The following is a 19671-nucleotide window of genomic DNA, read 5'->3' as shown; positions in this document are numbered from 1 at the left end:
AAATAAACAATTTTATGAACAGTTTTAATGAAATTTGAATTAGATAAAATAAAGTCGAACTGTTTATGAATGTTGGCAGTTCGTTGTGCCTCAGGGGGAGAAGTTTAGCAAAGTTTTAATTAAATAAATCCAAAAAATTCTAACAAAAATTCTGCAAACATTTTCAAAATTCTAGCTTTAAAATTATATAGTTTTTAGACATAAACCCATTTTAGAAATTGATCACTATTTAAAAATGGGTTTAAATACGTGAACCAAGCCTGCCAACCCATTTATTTTTGCGACAAGTTAGCAGCACGGCTACTACATTTGTAAATCAGCTGGGGTCTTCTCGCTCTTAGCTATTTTGCATCACAATTTTAGCTATTTTTCGGTTGCTTCCAGCCAGAAACAGCACACACACATGCAAAAATGCCATAACATTCTGGAGCGCGCCTATAAAATGAGCGAAAGGCGGCGTTGCTCTCCCACAGTCTCTTTCTCGTAACGTGGAGCATATAATAATAATATTAAGGCAATTCGCGGCGGTTCAGCGCTTAGTCGACAACGTAAAGCGCTGCAATAACAACGCAGACAATAAAGAGGAGACAGAGCAAAGTTGAGAGTAAATAAATAACAAGTTAACAGTGTTATGACACGCGTGTCGTCGCATCAAAACAGCGTATAAAATATTAGTGTATATATTTTTATGGAGCAGCAACAACAAAACGCCTAGAAACTGCTCTGAAATTCAACAAGAAAAAGAGCGAGCAGCAACAATAACAACAAAAAAGCTGGCAAAAGAAAACGTTAAAAAAAATACAAAACAAAAACAAATACAAATACAAACTAAAGCACAATTGATTTATTGTTGTTGTTACAATAACAGCAACAACCATTGTTGCCAGCTGTTTGGCTGTTAAGAAAAAGATCGTAAAATTGAAAAGAGCGGTCAACGTTCTGCTGTCAATTAAACGAAAACGAAAGGAATCGAGAAGAGAAGGGAAGAGTGTGGTTATGTTTATTATTTTCCTTGCCGTTGTCGTCGGCTGCTGAAGGTGAGCGAAAGGACATCATAACCGACTGCGCCGGCTGCTCTTAAAATTTAACAGAAATAAAGATAACATAAATTGAGAGAGTAAAACTCACACCCACACACTCACACACACACAACAGGCTTCAATATGCGCATTTTTCCCGTTCGCCTTTCGTCCGTTTCCACATCAATGGCCAACTTGACCAAAATGTTGGACTTTTATTCGGGCTTCAATCCATCGCCGCTGTCAATAAAACAGTTTATGGATTTTGGTAAGCATTAACTACACTTAATTGCATGCAAAGGTCCTGTTATGTACATATGTAAATTGCCGGCACACGCGCTCTCTCTCACACCCGCTCTCTTTTGATACTCACTCTCTTACACTTATGTTTTGCGTGTGTGTATGTTTAAATTGCCTTGCTTTGTTTTTGTGAGTAGCAGAATATTTGTTGTAATTTTTCATAGTTTTATTAGTGTCCTTAAATAATTAATAATCTACAAGCAAGAAAACAAACAAACAATCTATTCTTTTGTCATGTAAGCACTTTCAAAGCTTTGATCTTATCGCTTTTGCTCTTATCTAGAGCTGGCAATCTATCAATATTTTACCTCTTTCGATATTTGCGATAGTTTAAGGAAAAAAAAAGACAATTTATAGCTATTTCATTTAGCTTTTTATAGCTTGTTCTGGCTATATTCAGTTGAACAAATTTGAAAATTGCTAATAAGCGTAGATCTAATTATTTTGCTCTATTAATTTTTTTTAAAATGGATTTTCTCAGCTATTGGTTACACTCTACAGCTGAGTGCAGATTCCTTCTACTTCTTCTCAAGCTGCACTGCGCAAATTACAATTATCTAATGCCCAATTGAATTTCATTGAATTTGTCAATTGAGCATTTAAGCTCTCTCTTCTCTCTCTCCGCTCTCGGCAAACACAAACTGTTGATTAAGCAGAACTCAAGCGAGCAAGAGAGCACAAAGCTCGAGTGCCGTCTCACTCGTAAAACTCATTTCAACTGCCGGCTTAAATGCTGTTTATAAAACTATAAAAATAATGACAGCAGATGGAAAAACGGAAGTTCCCACAACTAGAAATAATTTTTCATTAGCCGCCGACAACAAATGGCAATGAAATTTAAAACTTTGGATAGAATTTCGTCCGCCTTCCTGCTCACCCCACTCCAGCCCACCCACCAGTTGCAGTGCTCGGCACGTGCCGCCCAAGGACGTTTCAATGTCAGTTATATAGACAACTGCATATGTACATATGTATATGCTGTAAATATATACATTGGTACAGTCTGAGTTGTTATTTATAAGCACGTTCACTCTGTTCTAAGCTGTACTAAAACCTGCCCCAATAGGCTTAAAGAGCTTAGAGCGTAAGCTGTGCCATACCCTGTAAAATGTGTAAAAATATATAGAAAAGTATTGTATTTGTCAGATTTTAACTGGTCAAAAAATAACAAGAAAATTTTTTATTCTCAGGTAAATAAATTATTTTGTTCATAGATGTTTTTGATAGTAAATTTAAAGACCTTTATAAATACAAAACAGATAATTAATATCAAATTTATCTAATAAAAATTTTAAATTGATTTATATGTACGTTTAATTATTTTAATATGATAAAAAAAAAAACTATAGTATTTTTGCACATGTAAATATTTTCCCTAAGCTAAATAGAAGATTATTAGATAAATTTCGAAAGATACTATGTATGAAATGCTATTTATGTATATAGTCGTATAGTTGGACCATCTACATAAATTTGTTTTCAAATATTTGCAAATAATCAGCTTTATATTGTTTATTATAAATAGATAAAGAAATAAAATAATACGGGAAATTAGTATAAATTAGATTACAGTAAACGACTTGATAAAATATAATGCAATTTAACGAAATTTGACCAAAACAAAGTGCAAAGAATGTTTAAAAAGATTTGCAAATTTATCAGAAAACTGATTGAAATTTTTTGGTATGGTAAAGCTCAATTTAAATGCCCCATTCCTTAACGTATGTGTAAAGAGTATATGGCAAACGTGTGTCAGGCATTGTTTGTTAGGGCATTTCTGTCGCATTTGAGGTCACAAATGGCAACTGACTTGGAAACAAAGCTTTCCAGTCAAGTCAAACGAAGTGGTTGGGACTTAGTTTAAGTTTGCTGAGGAGGCTGTGTTATAATGTTGTTTAGTCTATATATAGACATGTCAAGAAGGACGGTCATTAAGGATTCCTTGAAGGCCGAAACGTGCCTTCGGTGTGTATTAATAGAAATGTGAGAAATCTAGAAAAGGTACAGCTGGTTCAAGTAATACATTTTCCCCTATACACAACGATTTATGATCACAGTTACTTTTAATATCCACATTGTTTATTTATATCTTTTGTGTTTTATGAAGTGTCAACAGAAAAAAATTAATAAATGCTTGTCAGCAAAGTTCAATAATACCTTCAATGAGTGTGTGTAAATACTTGAACTTTGATGTGAGCGATAAGGTACTTTTGTTACCAACTGTACTTCATTTACAAGTACATTAACACTTGGGTGTTTCTTTTGAATGCCGCTCTTACAATAGAACTCTGGAAATCTGTTGAGAAACTGCGAAAAATCGCATATTATATGATGTCTAGCATATATTGTATATTTTATAGCATAGCTGTGTTATTTATTAATTTTTTACATGGCGTATACGCAATAAACTTGTAGTCTAATCAAAATAGGCAGCTAGTTATTGGCCCAATATTTATTGCATCTAATCACTTTCACTATCAGTTGACCAACCTAAAAACACAATACATAAAACTATACATGTTATGGCGAAATCTGCAGGTCCAATTTGATTACCTACAATTCCCTTTCCCCGCCTGTCGACTAATCATGTGTTTATTTTGCTGCGTGGGCAAAAATATATATGTATATATATTTCATATGATAAATAATCGGTATTCTTTTACTAAAAAGCTAAATATATTATATATATTTTTTATTTTGAAACGGAAAATCACTGAGGAATTGAATGTAGAATAGATTCGATAGCTGAAAACTCAAGCATCATAATTAGAAATGGACTTTGCAATTCTTCTACAGCAATTCTTGAACTTTGGAATTATCAGAAATACAAATAAATAAAGAAAAAAAATAACAAAATGCTTGCTACAAAACGCAGACGTCAAAACTTAACCCAAATAGAAAAAGCGACAATGCAAAATAAAAGAAAATAACAAAAAATAAGTCATAGACGCCCCCTAATACTCATGATAATACTGACAGGCACACGCGCCATCATTTTCTAAACGTTTTACCAATTTTCTGCAGGGTATATAGTACAAAGAGCATTGCTTTTTAAATAGAAAACAATTTAAACATGCATGTGTCATAATATAAATAATATATTTGTAACCCGATTAGACAGAACAATAGTTTTTAACTTTATAGTATACGTGTGCAAACATATACACTGTCCTACAAATGATTTTGCCCAATTAAAATATAAATTAAATAAAATGCATTTTCTTGACTTTTATTTTTTCTTATAACTTTAAGCAAGTCCACTTAAATTAAAGCTATTCATTTTTGAATTGCAAATATGATTTTTTTTTTATATTTTTTACGATTTTTTTACTCTAAAAAAAATTAAATAAATTATTAATTAAGAAATTGGCGTTTAATTTTTTCATTTATATCCTTCCCATCAAAAGTTTAGCCTGTTAAATATATTTATAATACGCGAGTAGTGGGTAAAATTATCTGACAGTTACTGTATTTATACTAGAGCTGTGAGTAAACATTTTAGACTGAGTTCACAAAAGTGCATATTTATTAGCATGTTTATTTGCAAAGCTCTCTCTTCTATTTAAACTACGCTTTAAGCTCTCTTATAAGATATGCAGTTGAGTGTTTTATGAGCGGGGCATCTTAAAGTCCAGCAGTCTGCAGTTTGTTTGCTCTTGTTTGTCCCACTCTCTTTTCGTATGCGGTCACGCGTTTGACAGCAGAGTGCCAAGGGCAAAAAGAGCAAAAGAGAGGCGCGTCAAGAGGCAAAGGCGAATGTGAGTCAAATATAAGCAAAAATGTCGTCGGCAGAATAAAATTGGATCTATTGAATAAAGATATGCTGATGCAATGGGGCTGAAAAGAAGATGCCAATTTCTATAATTTCTATAATATTTGCACCCGACAGCTGGTACATCTGGTATCTCTGGCTGTGACGTCACACTCAGCTCTTAAAATAAATGTAAATGTTAATGTGTATGTTAATGTAAATGTTATTGTAATTGCAACTGCAATTAAAATGTGCGCATTTCCGTTGTGCGTTGTTCAACTTGACTGGAATTAGGGATGGGTTCGACTATTCTTTTTCTATATTATATCGATACAGTAAAGCGATATTAAAAAATTTAAACTAAATGATATTCAATGCAATAATCATTATATCTAAAAAAAATTTTTAATTACCTTTAACTTTTAATTACAATGAAAAAATTTTAATTAGCACTACCACTATGCTACTATGAATTTTCAATGTTTTTTTATAGTACCAAATTACCAAAATTAATTATTGTAAACAATTTATTATTATCGTTTTTCATTAGCACTACTTTTTTTTAATGCTAGTTTAATGACAAATAATAATATTCTATTTGATATTTTTGCCGATTATTTGTATCGACACTTTTCTAACTAACACCCATCCCTAATGGGACTTGATTATCCCTGACCTTGGGGGCCAGTGGGGCATTAAGAAATTACTTCTACTTCTTTGTTGCTGGGTGTGACTTGCGTGCAACTTGCAGTATTGTAATTGAAATTGTAAATTTTTTATTGCGTTTGGTATTAGCACGTCAATGACTAAACTGCTAAATAAGCAGAGGAAAAGGCATTCAATTCAATTGACTACTAATTCAATTCGTGACGTTTCAACTTGTCACCTGTGTTCGCATTCAATTACGCACAAAATTGATTCACTCCAGACGGTGGGTTTAAATAACGTTTATTATGTTTTTGTTATATTTTTCAATTATCACGCGATGCGTACACAAGTGATGAGAGGCACTGTTATCAAAGGGATCGCAGATAATAATTATTTGTAAGTAATATGCAGACCCCCAAAAGTATATAAGTACATATATCATATAGCTGCCATAGGAACAATTGGTCGAAAATCAACCTCAGTACAGAGTACCTGGGCACAGGGTATCCTATCGACTAAAACCGTCCACTTGTTGATATGTTGATGTAAATATAAAAATTTAAAATAAGAGATGATTCAATTTTTATATAAAAATTGAAATATAAAAATTTTTTTTAAATTTGTATTAATTAAATTAATTTTAATAATTAAAAATAATACTTTATTAAAATAAAAAAAATTGTTTTTATTTCTATATGAAATTCTAATCATTCCAGTCTCTGCTAACAGTCTCTGATTAAAGTTGGCCCAGACAGCTTCGATCAAATCACAAAGTCGACACACATACACATATTTTTTGCAATAGCAAGAACAACAAAAACAAATAGTGCAAAAATCCACACAACAAACACAGACACACACACACACACACATTCGCGATACGCACATCAAAAATAGGCGATAAAAGCGGAAGGCAAACAACAACAAAACATAAATAAATAAAGCTCTATTTTGAGGTCAGCAGCTGTTGCTTGTAGACAGAGGGGGAGGCAAAGAGAGTGAGAGCGGTGCTAAAGTGCCGCGCGTGTCTAGCGATCATATTCGCTTACTCCCTCTCTCTCTCCCACTCACTCTCCATTCAGCTGGTAGTTTCTCGCATATTCTTATTGGACTTTTTTTGCCGCTTGTTTTGATTTTTTTTTTCATTTTGGGTTTTTGTGAACCTGTTTATTTTTTGTGCTTTGTTGTGTTTTTATAATGCGTTTTATTGATTCTGTTTTGTTTTCGAAATTCGTTACAATTGACTCATAAATAAAAATGGCCGACAAAGCTATCGACGCATTTATGATACACTCTCTTAAATTGTGTATATCGCAAAATGTTTGTTTTCGCCTCTTGTCTAGATTAGCTTAATTATCGGCAATCATTCCAATTAAGAGTCATAAAGCAGAAAAGAGGCATGTCGTTTTGTTTTGCGAACTTTGACAACAGAGGGCGCTGTGCCATCTCAAGACTTAATTTACAAATCGAAATATGTATCTGTATATTTAAATTATATATTTAAATATGCACAAATAATTATAATTTATTTCAGTCAATGATGAGTTCGTTGTGCTTATCAACGTTTAGTCGTCTGTCTTTTTGTCTTTTTGTTTTTGTTACGAAACTGCTGACGAACAATAACAGAAAGCTAAATTCAAATGTGTGTGTGTGTGTGTGTGTGTGTGTGTGTGTGTGTGTATGTGTGCTTGTATGCAAAAACAAAGTTCAAAGCTTATGGCGGCATTTTTAATTGGTCGACTAAATTTCCGTTTTGGGTATCTTGAACTGAGCTTATTTACAAATGATTTCATGCAAGCAAAAACAGACACACACACACACACTTATTACAGATAAATACATACATACATATATAAATACATATGACTGGATTATTTAGAATGAAGCGATTGTTTTGTTTATTTGCGTTGTTTACTTTAGAAACACGGTTTAAATATAGCAATATTTTTGATATCAGACAAACCTAATTTGATATTTAAATTCAATAAAAGTGCATATAAAATTTTGTCAATGTATTGAATATAAAATTAAAATCAAATTGCATTAAATTCAATTTTTAATCATGACTGAAAAAGTTAAATATTTAAGTTGAAATTTTAGTATAAAAATTGTTTAGAAGTTAGTTTGACTCCTAAGCAGTACAATTGTTTTTAATCTTAAAAGTATATATATGTGAAAATAGACTTTATGAAATAATAAAAAAATTGTTTTATTTCAGTTTGAATTTAAATGAATCATTTCTTATTAAATAAAGTAAAAACGTATTTATTTCAAGTCACAAATAGTGAGCATGATCATTGGAAATGCGATCACTTTTTTTTTTAAAGAATCTCATGCTAAATTAATGATTGATTGATTTAAGCTCTAATCTGTTTTTTTTTCAGGTCAAAATGCCTGTGAGAAGAAATCGTATATATTTCTACGGAAAGAATTGCCCGTACGTCTGGCGAATATTATGAAAGAGATCGCTTTATTGCCGGATAATCTACTACATACGAGATCCGTGAGCGAGGTGAGCTCCTGGTATGTGAAGAGCTTCGAGGATGTGCTGGAATTCGAGAATGCCGAACCCACCCATGATAATCTACAAAAGTGCGAACAATTCAATTATTTTCCTAATTACAAAACTTTTATGAAATATATTAATATGCTTGTTTTTTATCTTTGTAGATTTGTGCGCGATTTGGATCTCATTAGGAATCGACACAATGATGTTGTACAGACAATGGCCCAAGGTGTCATCGAGATGAAGGAGAACGAGGGGGGACAGGTGGATGCGCCCACCGAGAGCTCCATTCAATACTTTCTCGATCGCCTCTATATGTCACGCATCAGCATTCGTATGCTTATTAATCAGCACAGTGAGTTTAAGTCCGAAAATTGTCATAGACTTTTTTTCAGATTCACTAAATATTAGATTATAATCTAAATAATTATTTAATTAGTGTAAATTTTTTTGTAACAAAATTTAATGACAACATCATACCCTAGATAAAACTAGAACTATAGATAAAACTGTAAGAGCTAGATACTTTAATGTCGTAGGATAGGTGCGTATTATTTTTACAGAAATTAAAGTATTTGTATACCCTGTGCCCATTAAAATAAGAGCTAGAGTCCTTAAATTCGGTATGTAGCTTCTGGATAACGTGCGCAGCTCAAGTTTGTTTTTATTTTTGAATCGGACTACTATATCATATAGCTGCCATAGAACCGATACGTCGAAGATGAATTTTTAGTATAAAAAACTTCCTTATTTTTGGCTGGCATTGTCCTCCTGATAAAATTTGGTTTAAATCGATCCACTATATCATATAGCTGTCATAGGACCGATCGGTCGAAAATTAAGTTTTAGTATGAAAAACTTTTTTGTTGTCTGAGATATCTCAACCAATTTAATAAAATATGCATATAAGCTAATCACAAACATCTTGACAAAATTTGGCTCAAATCGGTCCACTATATCATATAGCTGTGATCGGAAAAATCAGTCGAAAATGTAATACAAAGTTTTGAAAGAGCATCAAGTCTTCGGCGTCCCAAATGGCATTTAAGAGCCTATACACAGGGTATTTTACTGTCGAGTGCGCTCGACTGATCCACTTTTTTTTGTTTATAATTTATATCGCAGACTTAAATTGATTACTACATACATGAAACTCTTTGTTCTGACTCACTGACTGACTGATTATTTTTGAGACTAAACCGTAAGACCAAGAAATCTGATATTTGTACACAACGTAGCTGAGACAATTTGATATTTTATTAAATTCGTTGACTATACATTGAAATGCATATAATGGAATTTTAATTAGAATTTTACTCCCATTTACAGCTCTGCTTTTTGGCGCGAATCCGCACTCGATGGGTCGTCACATTGGCTGTCTGGATCCGGCGTGCGATCTGTCGGATGTGGTGCGGGATGCATATGAGAATGCTCGCTTTCTCTGTGATCAATACTATCTGACGAGTCCCGCATTGGAGATACAGCAGCACAGTTGTACGACAGATGAGTTATTACCCATACGCACCGTGTACGTGCCATCGCATTTGTATCACATGCTCTTCGAGCTCTTCAAGAACTCAATGCGTGCTGTGGTGGAGCATCACAATCATGACAATTGTGACACACTGCCACCACTGAAGGTGGCCATTTGTCGCGGCAAGGAGGACATTTGTGTGAAGATCTCCGATCAAGGTGGCGGCATTCCGCGCTCCCAATCCGATCAGCTATTCAAGTACATGTACAGCACGGCTCCACAGCCATCCAAGTCCGATATGCATACGGTGCCATTGGCCGGATACGGTTATGGACTGCCCATCTCAAGGCTCTATGCCCGCTACTTCCATGGCGACATTGTGCTCCTCTCCTGCGAAGGATTTGGCACAGATGCCATCATATACTTGAAGGTACGTTCTCTGAACTAGCAGTCGTTAGGAAATTTAAGATAGAATATTCAAAATTAAACTAAGAAATATCGTTCAAAATTATTATTAAATTTAAATTATAAATTTAAAAATACTAGATCCCATAGATATTAATAAAAAAATCGTAGATTTTTGCTTAAAATTAATTTATTTATTTAATTTCATACCATAAAACTTATAAATAACTAGCTCTCTTGTTTTGGGCTGTGCAATGATCAGCGAGTGAGTCAGGACAAAGAGTTTTATATACATTAATCTACAGTTTTCTATAATTAAATTTTTTTTGGGAATCTTAAAAATAATAAACCTTAAAATCGATGTTATTATTTATACTAAACTTTTCACGATTCTTCTCGATTTTGGCAGGCTCTCTCCGATGAGGCCAACGAGCTGTTGCCGATCTTCAACAAGACGAGCTCCAAATTTTATCGGGCCACAGTTCCCACAGGCGATTGGTCGAATCAGGTAAAATACTCAAGGAAGAATTCAAATTCGAAGAAGACGAGCGCTGTTGTCCAATAGAATGTCCCCAAGATCCAGTCGAAGGCTGTGTTAAATGTCGGCCCCACATCCTCCACCTCCTCCCAAAAAAGATGCACCCCATCATCGATCGAGAAACCTTGTTAAACCCAGCATGGAATCCTCTCCTCTAAAACTTTAATTAATGCTTTAATTAATTCCTATTCAGTTTGTTATTTGTTTATTGCATTCTTTAAAATCTATTTGCATTTTTTCGGAATTTTGAACGCCTTAAACTTGTCATTTATTTGTTGACATTCCAAAATTGCATTATGTGAGCGAATTGAAAGCGATTTGAGGTGTTTTCGTATGGAATTTTTAGGCTTTCTTGGGGGTTTTTTTTTTCTTGGTTTGCTAATTAAGCCCAAAAATAAAGTCTTATATTTTAAATATATATATTTATTGCACATGCAAGTCTTGAAAAAAATTTCTATGCTAGCTTATAAAATATTTATTAATTTTTAAGTAACATTTTCTGTTTACAAAATATATGTTTAGTTTTAAGCATAAATAAACTGTTGAAATTTATATACACACACACATACACCAATGTTTTTTGTTTTTAACCAAGAGAATACAAGTTTTATTAACATTTTATTTTGGTTGTTCATTATAAAAGTTCTCATTGATTAACAACTGTGCGAAGCTTGTAAATTAGAAAAAATTTGTTTAAGATTACAGCTCTAATTAATTAACAGTTTTATTTTATTAGCACTTGTAAATAATACACTTAATTTTGTACATATTTTAGATGTGCCAATTGCGATTTTAGCCTTTAAGAATTTGTGATTGCAGATTTACAAAAAGTGTTGCATACTTTGGGGCTGCCCTAAAAATATTTTAATATCCAGTTACAATAGTTTTATTATTTATGTGTCTACTGTAAATAAAATTCTTTTGTTTAAAATTTTAATTTTTGAATTCTTTGGATTCACTTAAGTTCTTTGGATATATTAAGATAATATTTATAATTAAATATTTGAAAACTGTATCTACTTTCTTTCTTCGTTTATTTAATTCTTTTTCAATTCCTTTGATTTATTTATAATTTTAAATATACATTTTTCTCAATTCTTTTGCTCTATTCTCACCTTAATAAATTTCCGTTTAATTCTTTTAATTTATTTTCACTTTCATAATTAATTTCTTTCAGAACTTTTCCAATCGTTGGCGTTATATATATGGTTTCTTAAAAAACTTATAAGACTGCACTTGGGTCAGTTGATGTTTTTATTTTTTTAGTTTGATTTAAAACAGACAAAGAATAAGTTTATAAATTAGGCCAATTCAAACTGCTTATCAAAGACAATCCATTTGGATTTAAATAAGAATTATAATAAATATATATGATTTATATATTTTGGTATTACAGAGCTCGGACATGAATGCACGGCAATTGAGTGCAACGACTCCAAAGCGTTATAATGACTTGGATTAATAATCGCAACTCTCAAATGATACTCAGGACATTTAAGAAGAAGAGCAACAGCAACAATAGTTTTTAAATTCAGCCCACAAAGTGGGAAACTTTATCATTAACTCTAGGCAAACATTCCCAAATACAAATGCAACAACAGCGACAACAACAACTACAATTTGTATTCATGGCAGTAACGTGTTAAGTTTTTCATTGTTGGTAAAAAAAAAGAAGAAAAGAAATTTAAATATTGTTATGAAAATGTTAAAATAGCATGCATATTTTATAAGCGTGTTTTTTGTGCAATCAATAAAAGCTGAAAAGAACTAGTAAAAAATGTTTTTAAAGCACTTCATTTTAAGTGTACCTAACAATTGAGGTTAAAGTCTGTCAACGAAAGTATATTCATACCCCGATACTTCTTATATGCAATTTTGTCACGAAGGATATTAAATTTAATATAGGATCTATAGTAAAATAAACATAAAATGTTTTGACTTTTCGCACACTGCATAAAAATATTTATGTTATTTATTTTAATTTGGTTTTGCTTAGTTTGAACGACCATAATCCGTACTTCCCCACAAACAACAACACAGCAGTCCCGCCATATAGTAACTACTAAAACTGCGAGATAGGGCTTTTAAATCCCATATATTTTCTTCAAATTTCCAATGTTTTCAAAGTTTATCTAATTAAAAAACAATCAAAAAACATAACAGCGTCACATTGTTTTTTTTGGTCAACATACATAATTTTATTTACATACTTATACTTTTTCAATTCAATTTCAATTTTTCAATTCAAGCGCACTCGACAGTTGCATGCTCGGTACGCTTAAATAAGATATTAACTAAAGATGCTACATTGAGTTGAGCTTGACTTTGCTTTTTCTCTATATACTAAGTCGATTTTCTTAGTAAGGTATTACAAACATATTCAGTTAATCGCATTAATGAGCAAAAGCTTTGTTAGCCTGAAGTGTCTATTGAATTTGGTGCACAACAAAGTCATATAATTTGTTGAATATGGAAAATTATAAAAAATATATACACTTACATGTAGGTAAATCAAATTCAAAGTTGATGAATCTTTTTGAAACAAAGCATTCTCCACAAGTGCTCACATTTGTTGTGCCTGCTCCCGAGATAAGAGTTCGACGACTGACCGATATTGACTGCGACTGGGATATGATGACCAGACTAGGGGCTATCTTATCGGAAGAGTCTTGCGGGTGAAATGCAGTCTGATTTTGTTTAGGCCTTGACGCTATATAAGGCCGTCAGTTGGTTGTTTAAACCAACAGTTTACTTTCAACTAATCAACATGAATTTGCTAATAATTTTTACTTTGGCCGTGGTCGCTACGGCTTCGGCTTTTACCGATAGAGAGCTGGTGCCGCGGAATCGTGTGATGCCCGTCCTGGCTCGCACTGGTATTGAGGGTCGCATCACGAATGGAGAGACCGCTAGCGAAGGTCAGTTCCCCTACCAGGTCGGTCTATACCTGCAGATTAATGCTTTTTCCTATGGCTGGTGCGGTGGCGTATTGATTGACCACAATTGGGTAGCGACCGCTGCTCACTGTCTGGATGGGTAAGCAAGCAGCAACTCTGAGTCTCAAATGAATGCGACTTTAACACTTACTTTGACAGCGTTAAATCTGCGACCGTCTATCTGGGTGCACACTATCGTCTCATGGCTAAGGTTGTCCACAGCGTCGCCAAGTCCAAGTTCATCATTCACCCCGATTGGAACAGACAGACCCTAGCCGGCGACATTGGCCTGATTAAAATCCCCTACACTCCCTACTGCGACAAGATTTCACCTGTCAAATTGCCCGCCATATCCACCACCTATCCCACCTATGCCGGTGATATTGCAGTCGCCTCAGGTTGGGGCCTCACCAGCGATACATCCACCACCGTTTCCGACACTCTGCAGTATGTCCTGCTCAAGGTAATCGAGAACGCTGATTGTGCAGCTGTCTACGGTAGCATTATAACCAACGGAATTCTTTGCGTTGACACCATCGACGGCAAGTCCACCTGTAGCGGTGACTCCGGTGGTCCATTGACTCTAAACTCGGACAAGACCCTGATTGGTTTGGTATCATTCGGTGCGGCTGTCGGTTGCGAGCAGGGTTTACCAGCTGGCTTCACTCGTGTTACCAAATACCGTGGATGGATCAAGGATAAAACTGGCCTATAATTTTAACTTTAACTTGACTATGCACAAAAAAAGCATAAAGAATGAAATGTATTTGTGAAATATGTAAAAATAAATTCAAAATTGCTTGAAATGTAATTAATAAATTTAATTATATGAAATATTTCAAAAATTATAAAACAAAAAAACATAACGCATGGCGAGGTAAAAGTCTTGTGACGAAAACCCTTTGCATGTTCCAAAATTTCTGATATCCAATTTTTTGACGAACGATATTAAATTTCGTATTTACATGAATTTGAAAAAAATTTGTTGGGCATTCGGCGCAAATCGGAATCTTTTTGCGCACTGTGCCAAATGCCAAACACTATTACCTCGAAAGGAAGTTTTTTTTTTGGAAAAGTTAGAAATTTTCTTGTTAAAAATCATGTGAAATTGGATATAAATGTTGACTTGTAAAGTTGCTAGATCCGAAGTATGACAAAATTTAAACTGTCATAACTTTGTCAAAACTGAACCGATTTTCATACGGAATTTTGATCATGATTCGGCGACTATCACATAGAAAATCTGATATTTTTTCGATCCTAAGCCATTTATAATCCAATTTTCCATACATACCCCATGACATATTTTCAAAAACTTTCATCTCTCATAACTTCGTCAAAACTAAACCGATTTTCAAGCGGAATGTCATTTTGATCATAATTTAGCCTCTAAATTGGTTCTGCATTTAAATTTGTATCATCTAGAAAATTTGATATTTTTTCGACCCTATGCCATGAATCGTCCAATTTTCTATACATACCCCTTGACATTTTTTCAAAAACTTTGATGTATCATAACTTCATCAAAAATAATCCGATTTTGAAGCGGAATGTCATTTTCATCATGATTTGGCCTCTAAAATGATTCTGCATTCAAATTTTTATCATCTAGAAAATTTGATATTTTTTCGATCCGAAGCCATCTATCATCCAATTTTCCATACCTACCCCTTGACATTTTTTCCAAATCTTTCATCTTTCATAACTTCATTAAAATTAACCGATTTTCACGCGGAATGACATTTTGATCATGATTTGGCCTCTAAAATGATTCTGCATTAAAATTTGTATCATCTAGAAAATTTGATATTTTTTCGACCCTATGCCATAAATCATCCAATTTTCTATACATACCCCTTGACATTTTTTCAAAAACTTTGATGTATCATAACTTCATCAAAATAATCCGATTTTGAAGCGGAATGTCATTTTCATCATGATTTGGCCTCTAAAATGATTCTGCATTCAAATTTTTATCATCTAGAAAATTTGATATTTTTTCGATCCGAAGCCATCTATCATCCAATTTTCCATACCTACCCCTTGACATTTTTTCCAAATCTTTCATCTTTCATAACTTCATTAAAAATTAACCGATTTTCAAGCGGAATGACATTTTGATCATGATTTGGCCTCTAAAATGATTCTGCATTAAAATTTGTATCATCTAGAAAATTTGATATTTTTTCGACCCTATGCCATAAATCATCCAATTTTCTATACATACCCCTTGACATTTTTTCAAAAACTTTGATGTATCATAACTTCATCAAAAATAATCCGATTTTGAAGCGGAATGTCATTTTTATCATGATTTGGCCTCTAAAATGATTCTGCATTTAAATTTTTATCATCTAGAAAATTTGATATTTTTTCGATCCGAAGCCATCTATCATCCAATTTTCCATACCTACCCCTTGACATTTTTTCCAAATCTTTCATCTTTCATAACTTCATTAAAAATTAACCGATTTTCAAGCGGAATGTCATTTTTATCATGATTTGGCCTCTAAAATGATTCTGCATTCAAATTTTTATCATCTAGAAAATTTGATATTTTTTCGATCCGAAGCCATCTATCATCCAATTTTCCATACCTACCCCTTCACATTTTTTCCAAATCTTTCATCTTTCATAACTTCATTAAAAATTAACCGATTTTCAAGCGGAATGTCATTTTGACCATGATTTGGCCTCTAAAATGATTCTGCATTCAAATTTTTATCATCTAGAAAATTTGATATTTTATCGACCTGGGTTCGATTTTTACACTGCCGTGTTAAAAACTTATTATATTTCCTTCCTGTTAAGAATCATGCTATTACACTGAATTTGTTTAATTAATAATTTGCCGAAAAAAAAAAAATAAAATAAGAATCTTCAAAATAGTTTTTTTTGTTAAATAATTGAACAGACTGTCTTTTTTTAGGTTCAGAAGAAAGTAAAGAAGTTGAAATATTGTTAAAATACTTAACATGCATATTTTTTAAGCGTGTTTTTTCTGCAATCAATAAAAGCTGAACTAATAATGTACGCTATAAAGAATGAATAGGTAAAGGTGTTTTATAGCCCACTTTGGAGAACATTGATCTAGAAACAGTGGTCTATTTTTATTCAATAGCCGAAGAACAACCAGATAACCGAGAGATAAGAGATAGAGATACCAATCTTGATTGATATCAAAGGAAACAAATCGGCGATCTCCATAAATGCTCGAAATTGTTGTGCCTGCTTCGAGATAAGAGTATGGCGGTGGCCCGATATTGACTGGGTTATCGTGATCAGACTACACTGAAAAAAAAGAGCAACTTGCAAAATGAAGAACATATTTTGTACATTAAATAACACCATTTTACTAATATTATGAATATTAATCTTAATAGTTGTAAATATAGGAATAACAATATTGAATTGTTACGAAAAAATTAAAATGTTATATTTTCATGCGAAAACAAGAATGGTCCTGAGGCGCGCTCTTATAAAAGTCGTCCCTTCAGTTTGCCAAAAAGCGGGGGTTCGAGTCCCACTCTTGCCAAACTTGTTTAAATGGAATGTTTTTAAAGATAAAAAACAAAAAAAAAAAACTCTATATCTATCAAAATAAAAACAACAGTAACCAAGCAAAAAAAACAACTCTACATCTATCAAAATAAAAACAACAATAACAATATTGTAAATTAAAAATCTTCTCTTTTTTCTGTTGTCTTGATTATATTTACTTATATTAGTGGTCTTGTAAAAATAAGAATTGTTGATCTTAATTATAAAAACTTTATTTTCTCTGAAATGTTTTTAAAACGGATATGTGTTTTCTAATTTTATGAATTTTATGTTCTCGTTGCTTTTTTAGACCCGAATTCTTAGTTCTTCGACCAAAATATTGATTTAAAAAAAATTTTTTTTATCAGTGTAGGGCCATCTTATCAGAAGAGTTTTGCAGGTGAAATGCAGCCTGATTTTGGTTAATCTTTTGATAGGCTGTGGCGCTATATAAGGCTGACAGCTCGTTGGTTAAATACACAGTTTACTTTCAACTAATCAACATGAATTTGCTAATAATTTTTACTTTGGCCGTGGTCGCTTCGGTTTCGGCTTTTTCCGAGAGAGAGCTGGTGCCTCGGAATCGTGTGATGCCTGTACTGGCCCGCTCCGATATTGAAGGTCGCATTACCAATGGAGAGACAGCTAGACCAGGACAATTCCCCTACCAGGTGGGTCTATCACTGACTAAAAATGCTCTGGTCTATTTCTGGTGCGGTGGCTCTTTGATTGGCGATCGGTGGGTCTTGACCGCGGCTCACTGTCTGGAAGAGTAAGCAAGAAATAATTAAGAACTAACCAAGAATCCCACTTGAATCCGATTTTAACAATTGCTTATAGCATTAACTTTGCGACCGTCTATCTGGGTGCATTCTTCCGTAACTTAGCTAAGGTTACCTACATAGTCCCCAAGTCCAAATTCACCACACACTTCGCATATAACAGCCAGAACCTGAACAACGACATTGCCCTTATCGAAATACCTCGCGTTATCTTCTCCTACTGGATTTCACCTGTCAAATTGCCCGCTATATCCACCACCTATCCCAGCTATGCCGGTGATATTGCAATCGCCTCAGGTTGGGGCCTCACCAGCGATTCATCCACCGCCATTTCCGGAACTCTACAGTATGGCAGACTCCAGGTGATCGACAACCAATCATGCAGCGCGACATTTGGTTCCGCGTTTGTCACCGGCAACATCGTGTGCGTTGATACCTCCGCAGGTACGTCCACCTGTGGGGGTGACTCCGGTGGCCCATTGGTTGAGACGAACGAACAACTTTTGATTGGTGTGTCCTCCTTTGTTTCCTCTGCCGGTTGCCAGTCGGGTGCTCCAGCTGGCTTTGTTCGTATTACCAGCTACTTAGATTGGGTTAAAACAAATACCGGCATCTCATACTAATACTGAGAACTTTAACTTGCACATAAGCAATAAAACATCTAACAAAATCTCTTTGTTGTCTCTTTAACTGCTTCTTTTCAAAAAAAAAAAAAAAAACAAAGTAAACCGATTGGAACCAAATTCTGTCGGCAAGTATTCGACAAAATAAAAATCATAATCTGCAACAACAATTTTTAAATTAATCCTTAATTACACTAGCCAACAGTTCCTATGGCAGCTCTATGATAAAAGGAACCGATTTAAGCCAAATTTGAGTAGAATGTACAAAACCAACTTAAAGAAATATTCTAATAGTTTGGTTAAGATATCTCAAAAAACAACAAATTTTTTTATAATAAAACTTCTTTGTCGACGAATCGTTCCTATGGCAGCTATGTGATATAGTAGTCCGATCCAAAAATAAAAACAAACTTGATCTGTCAATGGTATCCAGGAACCTACATAGCTCTAGCTCTTATGGTCTCTGAGATCGACGCGTCCAAATAGACGGACGGACAGACAGACAGAAGGACATAGCTCAATCGACTTGGCTGTTGATCCTGATCAAGAATATATATACACATTATACCTTTTTTGGCCATTTTTAATGGGCTCAGGATATAACAAGTTTAAAGTCTCTAGCTCTTAGAGTTTCGGACAGGGACAGGGCTAAATCGACTTTGCTTTAAGATTAAAAAGATTAATATAGAAATTTATTTTAGGTTCTGTATTTTATTTTTACATAATAATAAATATTGTTCATTTTGCTGAGCTATACAATAATTGATTACGTGTGCGTGTTTAGATATATATGTATATATATATAAGATTCGATTAGATTTATAATTATTTTATACAAAAATTCTCACATTTAGGTTTTTAGCGTTTGCACATTATCACGACGTTTCTGACGTTTTCATTTCATTTTCCATATATCAATTTAATTTTGTATTTCTCTTGTATACATATTCTTTACTCTTGCTCGACATTTGACATTCATTTAAACTATTTAACTACAGCAACAATTGATTCGTTTAAACAAAGTGCATTGTGGAACACGATCTCGAATCGCAATAATAATATAATATAATATAGTAATAATAATCATAATAATAATAATAATAATCATACATACATATGCAATATAAAATTATATAAACAATAATACAC

At 33.4% G+C, this 19671-nt stretch overlaps 3 protein-coding genes across 4 annotated transcripts; all 3 read left to right on the top strand.

The window, feature by feature from the left end:
• The first annotated feature begins 768 nt into the window (after positions 1-768).
• LOC117783578 (pyruvate dehydrogenase (acetyl-transferring) kinase, mitochondrial) lies at positions 769-12301 on the top strand. Of its 2 annotated transcripts, XM_034621028.1 has the most exons (7): positions 769-1287; positions 8103-8310; positions 8389-8579; positions 9554-10128; positions 10513-10611; positions 11819-11881; positions 12038-12301. In XM_034621028.1, exons 1-6 carry the CDS (start codon positions 1164-1166, stop codon positions 11867-11869), a joined length of 1248 nt encoding a protein of 415 aa, XP_034476919.1. In that variant the 5' UTR covers positions 769-1163; the 3' UTR covers positions 11870-11881; positions 12038-12301. The 2 variants fall into 2 exon arrangements, with proteins under 2 accessions (XP_034476919.1, XP_034476918.1); XM_034621027.1 differs by lacking the exon at positions 11819-11881.
• Positions 12302-13403: 1102 nt separating this feature from the next.
• Positions 13404-14345, top strand: LOC117784111 (serine protease 3-like). The gene is made up of 2 exons (XM_034621760.1): positions 13404-13677; positions 13737-14345. The coding sequence occupies exons 1-2, from the start codon at positions 13409-13411 to the stop codon at positions 14290-14292; spliced, it is 825 nt and encodes a 274-aa protein (XP_034477651.1). The 5' UTR covers positions 13404-13408; the 3' UTR covers positions 14293-14345.
• Positions 14346-17630: 3285 nt separating this feature from the next.
• Positions 17631-18569, top strand: LOC117784244 (serine protease 1-like). Its single transcript, XM_034621933.1, has 2 exons — positions 17631-17889; positions 17958-18569. The coding sequence occupies exons 1-2, from the start codon at positions 17708-17710 to the stop codon at positions 18520-18522; spliced, it is 747 nt and encodes a 248-aa protein (XP_034477824.1). The 5' UTR covers positions 17631-17707; the 3' UTR covers positions 18523-18569.
• The last annotated feature ends 1102 nt before the right edge of the window (positions 18570-19671 follow it).

Source organism: Drosophila innubila (genome assembly GCF_004354385.1).
Source record: "Drosophila innubila isolate TH190305 chromosome 2R unlocalized genomic scaffold, UK_Dinn_1.0 1_C_2R, whole genome shotgun sequence".
In the NCBI taxonomy this organism is placed as follows: Eukaryota; Metazoa; Arthropoda; class Insecta; order Diptera; family Drosophilidae; genus Drosophila; species Drosophila innubila.
The sequence above is the reverse complement of the archived record's forward strand: the minus strand, read 5'-3'. Positions and strand labels throughout refer to the sequence as shown.

Excerpts from the sequence above, each read along its gene's own strand:
- LOC117783578 (XM_034621027.1), top strand. The coding sequence starts at position 1,164 with ATGCGCATTTTTCCCGTTCGCCTTTCGTCCGTTTCCACATCAATGGCC. Across the intron at positions 1,288-8,102 it reads AAAACAGTTTATGGATTTTG|GTCAAAATGCCTGTGAGAAG; the intron begins GTAAGCATTAAC and ends TTTTTTTTTCAG. Across the intron at positions 8,580-9,553 it reads TATGCTTATTAATCAGCACA|CTCTGCTTTTTGGCGCGAAT; the intron begins GTGAGTTTAAGT and ends TCCCATTTACAG.
- LOC117784111 (XM_034621760.1), top strand. The coding sequence starts at position 13,409 with ATGAATTTGCTAATAATTTTTACTTTGGCCGTGGTCGCTACGGCTTCG. Across the intron at positions 13,678-13,736 it reads GCTGCTCACTGTCTGGATGG|CGTTAAATCTGCGACCGTCT; the intron begins GTAAGCAAGCAG and ends TTACTTTGACAG.
- LOC117784244 (XM_034621933.1), top strand. The coding sequence starts at position 17,708 with ATGCCTGTACTGGCCCGCTCCGATATTGAAGGTCGCATTACCAATGGA. Across the intron at positions 17,890-17,957 it reads GCGGCTCACTGTCTGGAAGA|CATTAACTTTGCGACCGTCT; the intron begins GTAAGCAAGAAA and ends AATTGCTTATAG.